The 14861-nt window shown below is 29.7% G+C and overlaps 1 protein-coding gene across 2 annotated transcripts in view; it reads right to left on the minus strand.

The window, feature by feature from the left end:
* Positions 1–646: 646 nt before the first annotated feature.
* The window catches only part of Rubicon (run domain Beclin-1-interacting and cysteine-rich domain-containing protein rubicon), a 66200-nt gene continuing 51985 nt past the window's right edge, over positions 647–14861 (minus strand). For both annotated transcript variants that reach the window (XM_075358595.1, XM_075358593.1), the window contains 3 exons: positions 10147–10329; positions 4894–5047; positions 647–2302 (listed from right to left, as the gene is read on the minus strand). In XM_075358595.1, coding sequence (XP_075214710.1) covers positions 2108–2302; positions 4894–5047; positions 10147–10329 — 532 coding nt within the window. In that variant the 3' untranslated portion in view covers positions 647–2107. The remainder of the gene's footprint in view (positions 2303–4893; positions 5048–10146; positions 10330–14861) is intronic.

The following is a 14861-nucleotide window of genomic DNA, read 5'->3' on the forward strand; positions in this document are numbered from 1 at the left end:
TCCAGGAGGAGGATGGATAGGGTAGATGGGAGGGGGGCTGTAGGGGCGACAATTTTGCCTGGAACCATGGGCACAAAACATGTAAATCCAGCTCTACTAGAAGCATGGTTTGACATCTATTATTGATTAATAACTAAAGCACAGTCTGTCAATTTTAAATTGTCAATTCTTTTTTTAAAGATAAAATAACATACTGTGAAGGCTGTTGCATGAAGTCAAAATTTTAAAGTAACGATTTGGTTTGTCATAAAATTTGATAATCTTGCCTAACAAAATGAACACTTCTGAAAATTTATAAAAACATACTTATAAAGCCTAGTTTAGTATATCAAATATTACTACCAAAAGGTGTAACATTACTATCTTCTGACATGAAGAAGTATAAATATAGTACACACATAAATAAATTAAGGAAAAATGTTTGGTGTAAACAATTTTTCAGTAGTACATATGGATAGTGGGTATAAAGTCAAATCAGGACTAACATCATTCAAAACTCTCTGATAGTAAGATAAAATAAAAGAACTACACAAATATACAACAATAATTCTGCTATAAATGTTAGCTAATAAATGCAACAGGGTAATAAAATTATTCAAATTTTTTAGGCTATAAAAGCAAATCACAATTCTATTTACCACTTTACTAAAAACTCATCCAAAAATTCAGTTTAACAGTAATGATTTTTATATATTAAAAAACAATGTGATGCAGTAGGATGAAACTATTTAGCATATTATTGTACCACAAAATATTACTTTAATTCATCATAACCACAAAAAAATGTTAAAGGCATATTTTGTTTTGAAGTAAACTATAACTTTTTTGTGAGCCAACTAACACAATGACTATACAATGAATAATCACAGGTCTGTTAGTCAGCTAGTGTCTTGTTTGTACAATGTGTGCTGTACAGCTTATATTTCTGTTATTTTTAATTTTGCTAATTATTTCTACCTTATGAAACATTTTTAAATATCAACTAAAATGAAGAAGGTTGTTAGCAATATGCAGAAAGGACTGAAAGCTACTTTTCTTGGATTGAAAAAAATTGATTTTAAAGATGAGACTAGAATTATTGCAGCTGATTAAAAAATAAAACTTTCTAAAGCATTTATAACACAATATCACTTATATGTATACATCTATAAACGGATTTTAAAAATATATTTCCACATTTATCTCTAAACATCACTTGTCTTTTTTCTCTTCAAAAAATAGGTGCTGAAAACTACCACCACAGTCAATACAGCTCTGCCTATTGGGCCATTGTGGCACGTACCAAATTTTCCAGTTATCCAAAAAAAAATTACATGAAATAGGTCTAGTCCCATACATCTAGATTAAAAGTTTCTAGTGAATTAATATTATGGAAACAGACCTTTACTACTTTATAGTTAATAAATACATACATACATACAATATATTACAGTAAATAAATACATTAATCAATAAACTATAATATAACCTAATTTTATCTCAAATTTAGTTTATTCTTCCCGTTAAACTAGACCGATTATTGTAAATTACAATAACTTATGCTAACATGAAAGAATGTATACCACTGACACGGGTACATGTACATCCAACATATAACTTCAATTCTGTCAGATCAGAACTACTGAACTGTAAGTTGCTGTAAATTCTAAGCAATTTTTCAAAAACTACAGAACACTTTAACCACACAAATACTTTTAAAATAACAAGAAGCTTAATATAAACCATTTCAGCTTTAAGAAAGAAATACATTCGGAAAATCATAAAAAATAATAAATCTATATGGTTCAATACAGCTTCTCAGGAAGGGGGAATGTTAAATAAACTTAATATAACATAAATTATATTATCTAAATAAAATAAATGAGAATTATCAAAATCAGATTTCATACTACCTATTTATCAGCCACAATGTACATGCATTCATTACTAATTATTAAGAGATTCTTCTCTAATACAATAAATGATAAAAATTTCTAAAACTCTGAATTTCAGATTCAGATCAATATTTCAGAAACATGGACGGTTATGAATATATCACACAATTAAAAAACAAATCAATACTTAGCTTTGAATACTCATTTCAAGATGCTCATTTCATATAAATATTTTACTCGACAGATACTTCACTGATACGACGTTTAGAAATTCTAATACATCTTGGACATGCTAATTTAGGAGAATAACATATATTATGAAAACAAGCACCACAACTTGCACAGCGAACCACTCTGTCTAGTTCCCATGGATAAATAACTTCCTGTGATCTGCAAACCTCACAGACAAATCCTCGAACTTGACAGAGCTAAAAAACAGAATAATTCATATAATTTTCAATAAATTAAAATGAATTATATTTAACCGAACAATCTTTTTATTTAAATCATATAAATGATTTCAACAATTAAACTTATAAAAAAATTTTAGCTCTCAAAGGAAAGTAAATAATCTTGAGAAAATACAAGCATTACACATACATTATATTTAAAAAAGTCAATACATATCGTTTTTAATTATCATTGTTATTGAGCGATTTTATCAAAGTGCTAATTAATTATAATTTAAGCATCATAAATTCTCCTCTCTTTAAGAACCATGAGAAATCTACATGCTTTTGCGAAGCAAATAGCTGTATTAGAGGAGTATCATTCAGATGGCAATCCAAACTAGGAAATGATTACTAATAGGGGTAGTAAGTGATAATGTGCCTTAAAATAAAAGTTGATGAAGGGACCAACTAGATCATTGATACAGTCTGAACATCAATAATTTCAGAAAGCTGTCTTAAATAATTGAAAACTACACTTTTTTTAAACATTTTTCCTTATCTCTGTTCATTTATAATATCAGATGGCATCTTTGTGGGTAAAATATTTTGTAAATAAAAATCCCCAAATCAAATCTATGGGAGGAGGCTGCTATTTTTGAACAGTAAATTAATAAATATAAACAAAAAGTAAAACAATTATTTTAAACAGTATAAACTACAAAAAGCTCAAGCTTTTTTATTTTACAATTACAAGCAAACTTCTTCATAGAAGAGTAATAATATAAAAAAGAAGGATATAAAGATAGATTGTACAAAAATTTTAAAGGACGTGAATATTCATTAGTGAAATTTTAAAAACAGACTGAAATATAATCAAACAACATGAAGGAAAGATATAGGTCAAGATATGGTCAGCATAGGTTGTCAAAGAGATGAACAACCTATGTTCATTATGAAAAGAAGTTAGGAGATGGGAGGTAGAAAAAGGGATATATTGGATTTACATAGAAACATATAATACTGTTAATTGTTACAACAGTAATAATAATGCTATTCTCACACCATTGTACAACAATCTGGTGATTTAGACAGTACAATCAAGACAGCATAAGAGTTTGTTCTATCTAGCAGAAGCAGCAGTATGTCATGATCTTTTATCACTGACTGAACTACACTTAAGAAAACATGGGATTATACAATTTATATGAGACTTGTACACAATTACTATTCCAGGGGATAATTAACGGTGTATTATTTCTTCAAGGGTTGTCCTAAAAGTAATGTATTATGTGAATGTGCACAAAAGTGAAGACATGGAACAACTGGGAGTGTATAGCCTGAAGTGACAGGAAGTAGATACACACATATAAGTTGTTCAGGATTTATTAAGTATGTAGCAATGTCTTAGAGTCCAAAGGTGAGGCAGAGATGAAGTTGGATCACTTACAAAATTTGAAATTTTAAGAGGTAATATGCCAATAATTTATCAATTATTACAGGAACTTATAGTGATGATACTGTAGATCACAACACCATTCAGCATTAGAATAAAAAGTTTAGGAAGGGCAGAAGAAGTAAAGCAGATGCTATAGACAAAGAAGCATTGCTACTGCTACCACAGTGATCTACAAAGACATAACAACTAAAGTAAAAGTTTTTATTTATTTATTTACTTTTTATTATTTATTTAAATGCATGACAAGACAGTGAAAAAAAACTAAAATCAAATCAGAATACCAAAACTATAGCAAACTACATTTTCCAGTAACATACATTTGCAAAAAAAAAAAAAATGGTAAAATATGATGTGTACCACAACAACTGAATGAGCAGCACAAAAAGTAATGCGTCTCAAAACTGCATCACTTTATGAAAGGAAGGCAAGCAGTTCGTGAATCGAATAATTGCTATTGATTAAACATGAACAAATGATTTGAACTTGAAGTCACAAAGCAGTTTTTGAAAGTATCAGCACTCACTGAGACCAGAGCAATATTACAGCATCCAGTCAAAAAATTAAGTAAATGATTATTTTCTGTTACAAATAAAGTGGGTGTTATTGCTAAGGACAAAGTGATAAATGGTGTTAGTGTGACTGCTACTTACTATAGTAACTGAAAGTTAGTTACTATGACTGAAAGTTAAAAACTGTCTAAAAAAAAATCATAAGTGGTGAGTAAATTTTACATGATAATGTTCATCTATGTATTGTGAGTTCTACCATTGATATTTTCATCAATTATGCTTAGGAAACGCTTTGCCATCCACCACCATACAACCCTGATTTGAGTTCACCAGGCTTTGAACTCTTTCCACAGCTGAAAGTACCACTCCAAGGAATTTGTTTTAGCAATTTGAAAAAGTTACCAGCTGCTGTGACCCGAGAAATTTGATATCTCAATAACGATCATCTTCTGACAGGAATCCCCAAAAGCTGCAAGGCCATTGGCTAAGGTGCATTAAATATGGGAGGGATTATATTGAAGAGCTATAAACTTTGATTTGGTGAACAAATAAATTTTCTTTGAATTCTGGTAAGCTGTGTATTTTTTTGCAACAACTCTCATATAATTCTATTTCATTAAAAATAAAACAATACTAGACGATTAATAATTGTTTATTTGTACCTGACAGTTTTTTATATGAGCAGTGGCAGAATTTATAATATCTTTCAGTCTTGTGCCCAATTCTCCACTTTTTGCACTTAAAAAATCTTGAAGCGAATACACATCTGGTTCCATAAATACATAAGGAGATTCATTTTGAATTACTTCTCGTAACCTACAAAACATAAATAATATTTTAAAACTATTATTTATTTAAGACATTTTAAACATGCATTTCAATATGGAGGACACCAAGATGGTTTAACAAGCACGACAGTTTGATTAACTTACTTCAGCAAAGGAATGCAGTTTATACAAAGTAAAAAAATTATGATATGAAACATTGTATTAACTCAATTCATTATAAAATAAAATAAATAACTTACATACTGCAATTACAGTTTCAAATAACAATTTAGCTTCAGTACAAAAAGAAAATCAGTGGCTAAAGAATCATAACCTAATTAACAAATTAGACAATGATTTAACCATTCAGGGAACAAAATCAACATTTAGTACCAGCATTATTGACGATTGTTGTGTAATTGAAAGATGAAAACTAAGAAAAAAATCCATAAGAAATCAATAGATTTTTTAGGTATTAAAATGTAAATAAAATGTTCTACTGCAGTACAATAAATTATTTCAAAAGTTACATAATGATTCCTTTTTGGCTAAAATGTATAATTAGGGTGTAAATTAAAAACCTGGTGAAGCATTTTTCAAATCTTTCAGAAATATCTACACTTTGCCAAGATTCAAAATGTTGAGCTTAGGATCATAAAGTGAGATAAATTCTGTAAAGGAACTATACTTTTGTTTCTGCATAAAAAATTTTAATAAAATTGACCTGTTACAATTAGGTTCCTAAAATATTTAAAACCACTAACAAAAACGACATCCAGACCAATCTTTTCAAATTCAATTTTTACACATTGGCAAAGACCCCTCAGGTCCTGGGTAAGACAATCAACTTCATTCCACAACCAGATGGTTCTGCAATACCTGGAACAATTCAAGGAGTAGCATCCTAAAAATTGAAAGGTATGAAATAAGTTAAAATGTCAACAGCCAAAGCCATATTCAATAAATCAGTTCATAAACATAATGAGGTTAAGGATGGTGGATACAGTTCACTGCATGATGTTGGTATTTTGTAGTGACTAATGACCATTAACAGTCAATGATAATTGCAAAAAAACAAGCATAACCTACAAATAAAAATCTGAAAACTGAATTTTTCCGAAGTAAAAATACCTTTTCTTATGTACATTTTATAAATGAAAAACTAAAAATTAATTTCAAAATTTTGTAGCCATGTCAATAAACAACTAATTAACTTATTGTATGAAAATAAATCTATGATAAAATTCTCAATTAGGTAATCTAAATCAACAAAACTAAAGTATCAGTCTGGAGATTGACATTTTTGAGCGATGTAATTCTTTTATAATCTTGTCAAATAGAGACTATTTTAACAATTTTCATCTGCTTGTTACCTTATTACTTAATCGATTGTCCGATTTAAATTACACCTTTACTGTTGGAAAGGATCAAAGCATTTAATAAACCAAACTTAAGACATCATTTTCATTAAATTTGCCTAAAAATTGTTTTGAGAGAAACTGTCCCTTTTCAAAAAAAACAGCAGGGCCAAACTTATAACATAATTTATATACCAACTTCAGAAGGAAAAAACGTTCTCATTCTTAGCACTCTTATTTCGTCTTAATTCATATATTAGGTAATTTTGCAATTTATTCATAAATTTTATATTCTAACAAAAATGCTGTAGTTAAAATAATAAATTCCAAACTATAATCTGAAAATATTTTTGAAACTTAGGTCTAATAAATGGCCTTATAACATTTTATCAATTGTTTTTCTTGGTCAAAAATATTACTTGATGAAAATTAAATACCTATACAGTTTACAGTAAAACTGTAAGCTCACATTGATTGTTTTTTCCCCTGACAATTCAGTCAAAACAGAGAAAAGTACCTATTGGCTGAATATCTGGCACTAATTGTATGTATGACTATTTGAGATTAATCATCATATTTAATACTGAAATAAGTAATTGATTTTTTTTATTTACAGGAGCAAAGTTACTTATGCAGGCTATTAAAAAAATTGTTAATTATAAATTCATGTAAAAAGTTAAAAATCAATGAATAAGATAATGTGTCAATGATAATGTGATAATGTGTCAATGATAATGTGATAATGTGTTACCGTATTTATTCGAGTACCCCCTGCCCTGCAGCTCGATTTTCCAGACCAAAAATCTAAAAAAAATAATTGAGTATATGCCAGTATTTTAAAGTGCAACAGATATTATAAAAAAATATGTAAATACGAAAATATTCAGAAAGTAAAGCATTTAATTCGTTCATTTAAATTACAATATTAATATTACATTAACAATTAATTACTGTAATTATTGGTTTAGTTCAGAATCAGTAGGCCAGTAAAACGAAAAGAAAGTAATATTTCAATACATTATGTGATTTTATTTTTAATTAATCACTGTCACTGTCAATGTCTGTAGAAGAGTTACCAGTAGTCTCCATGTCACTCTGCCAAAGGTGATTGTCTTCACTACCATCAAGTTCATTAGATATTCTGCATTTTTTTAAACTTTTCCTTACTAATTCCATGGAAATATCTTCCCAAGCATCTTTTATCCAAACACAAATCTGGTTAAAATCTGGGCGTTTGATTCTTCCTGTAAGCGTGAGAAAGAAATTTTCATCAGCCATCCATTTACTATACAGTTGTTTTAATGTAGATTTGAACGGTTTATTAATGCAGACATCTAGTGGTTGCAATAGAGATGTCAATCCGCCTGGAATTATTACTTGATCTGTCATACCCCTTTTTAAAATGTCTTTCACTTTATCAGTCATATGCCCCCGATAACTATCCATTACTAGCATACCGGTATTTTTTTATTAAGTAAATCTCGAGATCGCTTTTGCCATAAACACCTGATCCAATCTAAAATTAAGGTTTCGTCCATCCAACCTGATTCCTGTGCTCTGATAATAACTCCATTTACCTATACGGTAGGAAGAGTTTTTCTTTTAAAAGCAATGTACGGAGGTAATTTTGATCCATCAGATGTAATGCAAAACATAACACTACATCTTTGTTTTTCATTACCACCAGTGAAAATTGTAACAGTTTTTTCATCTTTTTTGTTTTTTTGTCAAATGGCATTTCAAAATATTCAGGGGTTTTATCAGCGTTTCCTATTTGAGAAGGCAAATAGCCTTTATCTTTTCTAAGATTTACTATATATTTGTGAAAATGTAATATTTCTTGTTCATAAGCGTCTAGAAGTCGTTGAGAAATTGTCGTCTTTCGTCTTATTGACAAATCATTTCATGCAAAAAATCGTGTTATCCATCCACGGCTTGCTTTAAAATCAACCTTATTCAATGATTTAGCGATTTCATGAGCATATGATTGACACATTTCTGTCGTGACAGCATAACCGCATTTCCTTTTTTCCATAACTAAGTCATACAATTTTTTTTCTACGTCTGTGTATTTTGGTTTTAAGCCACAAAAAGCCCTTTTATTACCAGTGCCTTTCACCAGAAGTTGTTTCTTCTTATGCCACTCTCAAATGCAGCTTTCATCTACGGCAAATTTTCTTCCTGCCGCCCGATTTCCAATTTTTTCAGCCTCTTCTATAACGCGCAGTTTTTCATTTACTGTAAAAGATTGTAGACGCTGTCCTTTTGTACTCATTTTAATGCCGTATTTAAAATAAATCATCGTATTAAACTTTACAAGATAAAACGGAACAGATAAAATGCACATAATCATCCACATATACAAACAGTACAATGACTATGGCGAATAGACAAGACAACGATGGGTAACTGATACTGTAACTGTAGTGTCATTAGAACTGGATGCAGCCTATACAGAATGAATCAGTTTTATAGAAATACCGTAACTTCATTCCTATCGATAATATGAACAGCATGTTAATAATTAAGGATGTATTCTGAATAAGCGGCATCCGGTATTGATAAATGAAAGCCTAATGTAACTATATTTATGTGATTGAATTTAGGTACTTCTAAGAAAATGTTTACTTTACATAAATTATCCTGGCTAAAGGCTATGTTTCAAGTAAGCCCCGCACCCTTATTTTTTCTCTCCAATTCCAAGAAAAAAAAGTGTAGGGGATACTCAAATAAAAATACGGTAATTAAAATATATTTATTTAATAACAACAATTAATTATAGTAATTGCCTGAAATAGATTCAAATGGGGCTCAGTAAAATATTTGTTTCACTGCCTGTTTCTAAATCCCTTCAATACTTAACCAAAAATATTTACAACTGGCTCATCCAATCTTGATGAAAAATCATTTTTGCATTAATTCACTTGGAATAAACTAAACCAATTTAATACAAAAGCATTTAAGAAACAGAATTTAATAACCTACATTATAATTTTAACAAATGATTTTAAGCTTAATAACTTTGCTTCCTAGTATCTGAAAATCATGGGTAATCCTACTTTATTCTCAATTTTTTTTCAGTTAACCAAGCATACTTTACTTCTTTGCCAAGATTAATATTTAAAAACTTAAGATAAACTACCAGAAAAGAACTCTCTTTGACTACTTTTTAATCTACCTGATTTTTTTACACATGTGAAAAGCACAAAAAAAATTTGTAAACGTATGTCCTACTAACTGCTTAATAGCTAATCATTTTGTCATAAGTGCAAAATAAAATATTTTTGAACCAAAATTTCCTGGTTATTACCATTTTTCAGATAATAGCAATTTCAGTCAGGAATAATTTTTATATTCAAAAATAAATAAAAAATTACTGCTCTTGTTTTGATAATCTGATTATAAAAATCTGACTATAAAAATCATAATAAAAAAACAACCACTAATTCAATGAAGACAGTTTATTGTTAAAACACTTAACTGCTAAGTTGTAAACTATCCCAATGGGACAGCTATGGTATTTTCAATAATACCTTCTCCCAATAAAATATGTGAATATTCCACAAATGTTTTACCATGTATGTGAAGTATTTATGCTAGTCTTTATTTAAAATTCACTTTAATTTCATCAGAATTTAATTTATAATGAAAAACTCATCCATTTTTGGTACTCTAGATAAAACCAGGTGTAACCTATTACTTATTTATAATTTATAAACAAGTATTCTAAACTTACATTAACCCAAAATAATAAAGCTAAAGAAAAATAAAATTAAAAAATTAAACTGACTCTTCAGCAAATCTACAAGTGAGCAGAAAATCCTTTAAGTAGAAAAGTTGAAGACGTAAGAAACGTATTTTCTCTAGGCAATGTGCTCTTCTGTACAAGCGAGGATTGAGATCATTTACATTAAAAAGAGGATCACTGAACATTTGATCCAACAATCTGAATGAGAAATTCGAGACTGGATATCTGCAACCACAAAAAATTAATATTCAAAACTATTATACCACAAAATTATGTTTTTTTTTGTTTTTTTTTAATATTTTAATACATAACATGATCACCACCAGTACAGTAATCAAACAATAAGTTTGAGCTTGACCTACTCTAAAGACAGCTCTTTCAGAATATAAGACATGAATGGACTTCATCAGTCTTCTGGATTACTAAAACATGATAGCTTTGTAAGCTATTTTTAACATTTTCATTAAGCTTTACAAACATATAAAATTTAGTAAAATTTTTATAATATGATGATCATATTCTCATACAGAAGTGAAATCTTCTCATAAAATACAGTATACTTTCCTGGGTTATCTATAGCTCAAACATTACAAGTTCGTTCATGGATAAATCTGTAATTTTGGATCCTTCAGTCCTGTAAGTTGGCTCTGCTTGTCACAATCCAACCTGCTGTGAGGCATGTATTATATTTTGTGTTAATATTAAATATTTCTTATAATATTTTTCATACTATTTTTCTCAATTTTCAGTATATATGATGTTCAAATAATGAATCTAGATATATTTAACAACCATGAGAGATACACAGAATCTACAAGAGCAAGTAAATAGTTGTTATATAATTAATCTTTAAAATATAGACTTATCATGAGATGAAGTTAACCAGGCAACAGGGATTAGAAATCAAGAAACTAGTTATCTCAATATGAAATTTTTCTTTTTCATGTACCAGCTGATGTGTTTTAGGTCAATCTGCATTCATTTCTGTTCTGTGATACACTTTTAAACTCAACTGTTTACTACACAAGGTCTGTTCAGAAAATAACCGAACTTTATTTTTTTTAATCTTATTAATTTTACAGATTATTGGCCCTTGTCCCCTTCAAAGTACTCCCCTCCCTTATTCAAACACTTTTCCCAACAGTGTTTCTACTTCATGAAGCAGTCCTGGATAGTTTCATTTGAAATGGCCTTTAAGGTCCATGATGAATTTGCTTTAATGTCATCAATAGTCTCAAAACTTTCATCGTTCATTTTATTTTGGAAATACGAAAAAATCGCAAGGCGTCAGGTCCAGTAGGGAGGCTGATGGAAGACAGTCATCTGATTTTTGGCACAAAACTGATGAATTGACAAAGCTGAGTGTGCGGGCGCATTGTCATGGTGAATGAACCTTGAGTTGTCTCATCACAACTCTGGTCTCTTTTTGAGGATTTTTTCATGTATGTGTTACTGACAAGTCACCTACATTAGCAAATGAAAACTTTGCATTCAAAAGTTACTGGAATATATGCATTTATCATGATGAATTTTATCTTAATCGAAATATAGGTTTGAGGAGTGATATTTTATTCAACTACGAAAAACTCAGTTTTTTTAATTGTACAAGACCTAAGCCTTGTGTCCACTTAGTTTTGTTCCAATTGTTGTCAAGCAATACGGATATATTTTCAATGACTTAATTGCCCCTTTCTACTGAAGCTTGGCTTTGGGAGTGCCTCAGCTTTCCGGGAACAATATTCATCTCTGGCTACAAAGTACTTAAGACTCTTTAACAAAGTTGTTGTTGAACTTACATCTATTGTTGCTTAGGAGAATTTCTGGCACTCCAAATATTGACATAAGATTCGATGTAACTTCTAATGCTAATTTATTTTTAATAGTACGAAGTAGCAGAAATTTTGTGAGATATCTTGATACACAAATATATATACATATGTCTGTATTCGCCATCAAAATTAAATTGCATGTCATTGAGATCCACTTGGCATCTGGAGTTCATTTCTGTGCTTATGATTGATTTTCTAAAGCTTTTCTAGGCATGCTACATCAGTAATTTCCTTCTGCTGATTTTCAAAAAGACAAAGTTTACAATTAAGATTAGCATAATAAACAGCAGCTCTGAATACTTGATAAATTGTCATTTTCAAAATTGAAATGATATGATGATTAATAATAATATCAACTTTAACATTATAATTGTACTATTAAATAAAAATACATAAGATTAAAGAAAGATTTTAAATAAAAATAAGGATATATATATACATATATATGAAAAAAAATAACAGCCCTGATTATTGTACATATAAGTGCTAAGTATAATTACATTACTCAGGTAAAGCGATTAATAGTTTACACTAATTAATCACATTGCCCGAGCATCATTGAGCCTTATGCAAATTGCTCAAGCTAAGGGATTATTAATTTTCATTCAGTAACCATACAGCCCAGATTGCTAAGCATTTTTCTCATTGCTTGGACATCATATATAATGCCTGGTTTTACCAATTTTACCGTAACATATACATATATGTATACTTACATATAACAAATTTCCGTATTTGAAAAATATTTTAATGTCTTAAAAACTTGGTACATATTTAACCAAACTGAAACAACATTCTGAAACATTTCTCAATCTCAGTGCACTGGAGGACTCTAGCGTCAACTAACAAAAATTTATGTTCTTTTGATCTACATATCCACCACACATATGGCTTGCATATGCGTATGTGGATAATATTACAGAAGAAATGTGACAAAATCATTTAATTTATCACATTTAATACTAAAAGTAAAAATTCAAAAAGTTTTAATATTTGCCAACAGATGGCATTTGCATAATACAGGAAAATACACTCTTCCAATATCATTAGTTCCATAACAATAAAACATAAAAATAAAAATTAAATATTATTAGTAAAAAATAATATTACCGTACATTAAAAATTTATTAGTCCTGTAACAATGATTAAAAGAATAAAATTCACTGCTGTAGTCAACATGTAAAAGTTAATTTGTGTTAAATTTTGTATTTTTAAACGAGGCATAAGATTATTTATAGCACAAACTTCAGGAACTGATTCAGGACAAAATATAATTGAAAATAAATAAAAATATTAATATAAATAAATGTCCAAATTTGCATCATTATCTGTATGTACAATCTACCATACTATGTACAATATACAGGATCATTGAAAAAGTTGCAGAAATTAAAAAAATTCTATCTCAGAAACTATTATAGATAAAATCAAACAAGTATTGTTTTTAAAAATTCATCAACTCAAAACGTTTTCTTACATACCTTAGAATGTTTCAATATGAGCTCATTGGTGCTCTGCAAACACCCAGCCAATAATAATCGACTTCTGTCCAGGTCTGCTTGATCATTGCAGGCACAACTGTGCCTGCAACGATCTGTTGTCTTAAATGTAATAGCAGCAGTGATCTGTTGTCTTAAATGTTGTACATTCCTGTTTTTTTTACTGTGGACAATGTTTTTAACGTATTCCATAGAAAAGAGTCTACGAGTGTCAAATCTGGGCTTCTCAGAGCCCAGAGCCCAGAGCCCAGAGCACAGGACTAACCATACAAATCCAAAGATTAGGGAATCTTTCACTGAGAGCATGTTGAATACCTAGGCTAAAGTATGGGGATATACCATCTTGTTGAAATGTTATATCAACCTTGCATTCTTGTTCAATTCGGTCAACTTGTGCGAAAACCAAGCTGTAAGTTGTAGCATGTCTAAATAAACATTCCCTATGATAGTACGCTCATGAAAAAAGAATGGGCCAATCACACAATCGGACATCAAATCGCACAACATGTTTATTTTTGGGGAATCTCTGACATCCTCAACAATTTCATTATGTTGCAGAGATCCCAATATCCTACAATTATGCAGTGGTTACCACAACCACTGACATACAAAAATCACTTCATCTATAACATAACACATTTTAAAAATGTTTTGCCATCGTCAATGTTATTAAGCATTTTACTTGCGAATCCAACATGTTACGACGATTTTTAGGTTTCATTTGAAGTTTAATATGAATTTTATAGGCGTGAAGGCATAAATTCTTGAGTAACACATTTTAAATAGTTGTCTTTGAAATTCCTAACCGTAAATTTAGCCAAGAAATTGATTTTTTTTAGGGCTTCTTAAACAAGTTTTAAATATACACTCAACTGTTTTGTCACTTGTTTTGGGAGACGTTTTCACTTTCACATTGCCAGATTCCTTAAACTACACATATCACCATCTAATGCTGTTTGCATGAGGGCGATCATTACCATAAACACACTGGAAAGTCTGATGAAGTTATAACTGATTTATACTCTATTAACCACAAAACGCACTGTGCTTTCTGCAGAACTGTCACCATTGCACTGACTGACAGTGGTGCAGAGGCTTGCACGTTGTGCACATTGGCTCAAGATCACAGCCAGTCATGTCTAAAAAACTTAATGATATCCAGATTACTTTGCAGTTCAATTAATACTTATCTCAATTACACAGGGAAATATGATTTTTTTTTATTGCTGCAATCTTTTTTGATGACCCCATACTATACCTATATGTACAATATAGTATTATTTTCACAGTATATATATATATATATATATATATAAAATGGGTATTATGGACTTTGAGATTATGATTATAAATTTTCAAATAAAATTTAATAACCAAGTTTACTGTTAAGACAATTTATACCTCACAAAACGACATCTTATCTATTGAA

Source organism: Lycorma delicatula, chromosome 2 (genome assembly GCF_047948215.1).
Source record: "Lycorma delicatula isolate Av1 chromosome 2, ASM4794821v1, whole genome shotgun sequence".
Lineage (NCBI taxonomy): Eukaryota > Metazoa > Arthropoda > Insecta > Hemiptera > Fulgoridae > Lycorma > Lycorma delicatula.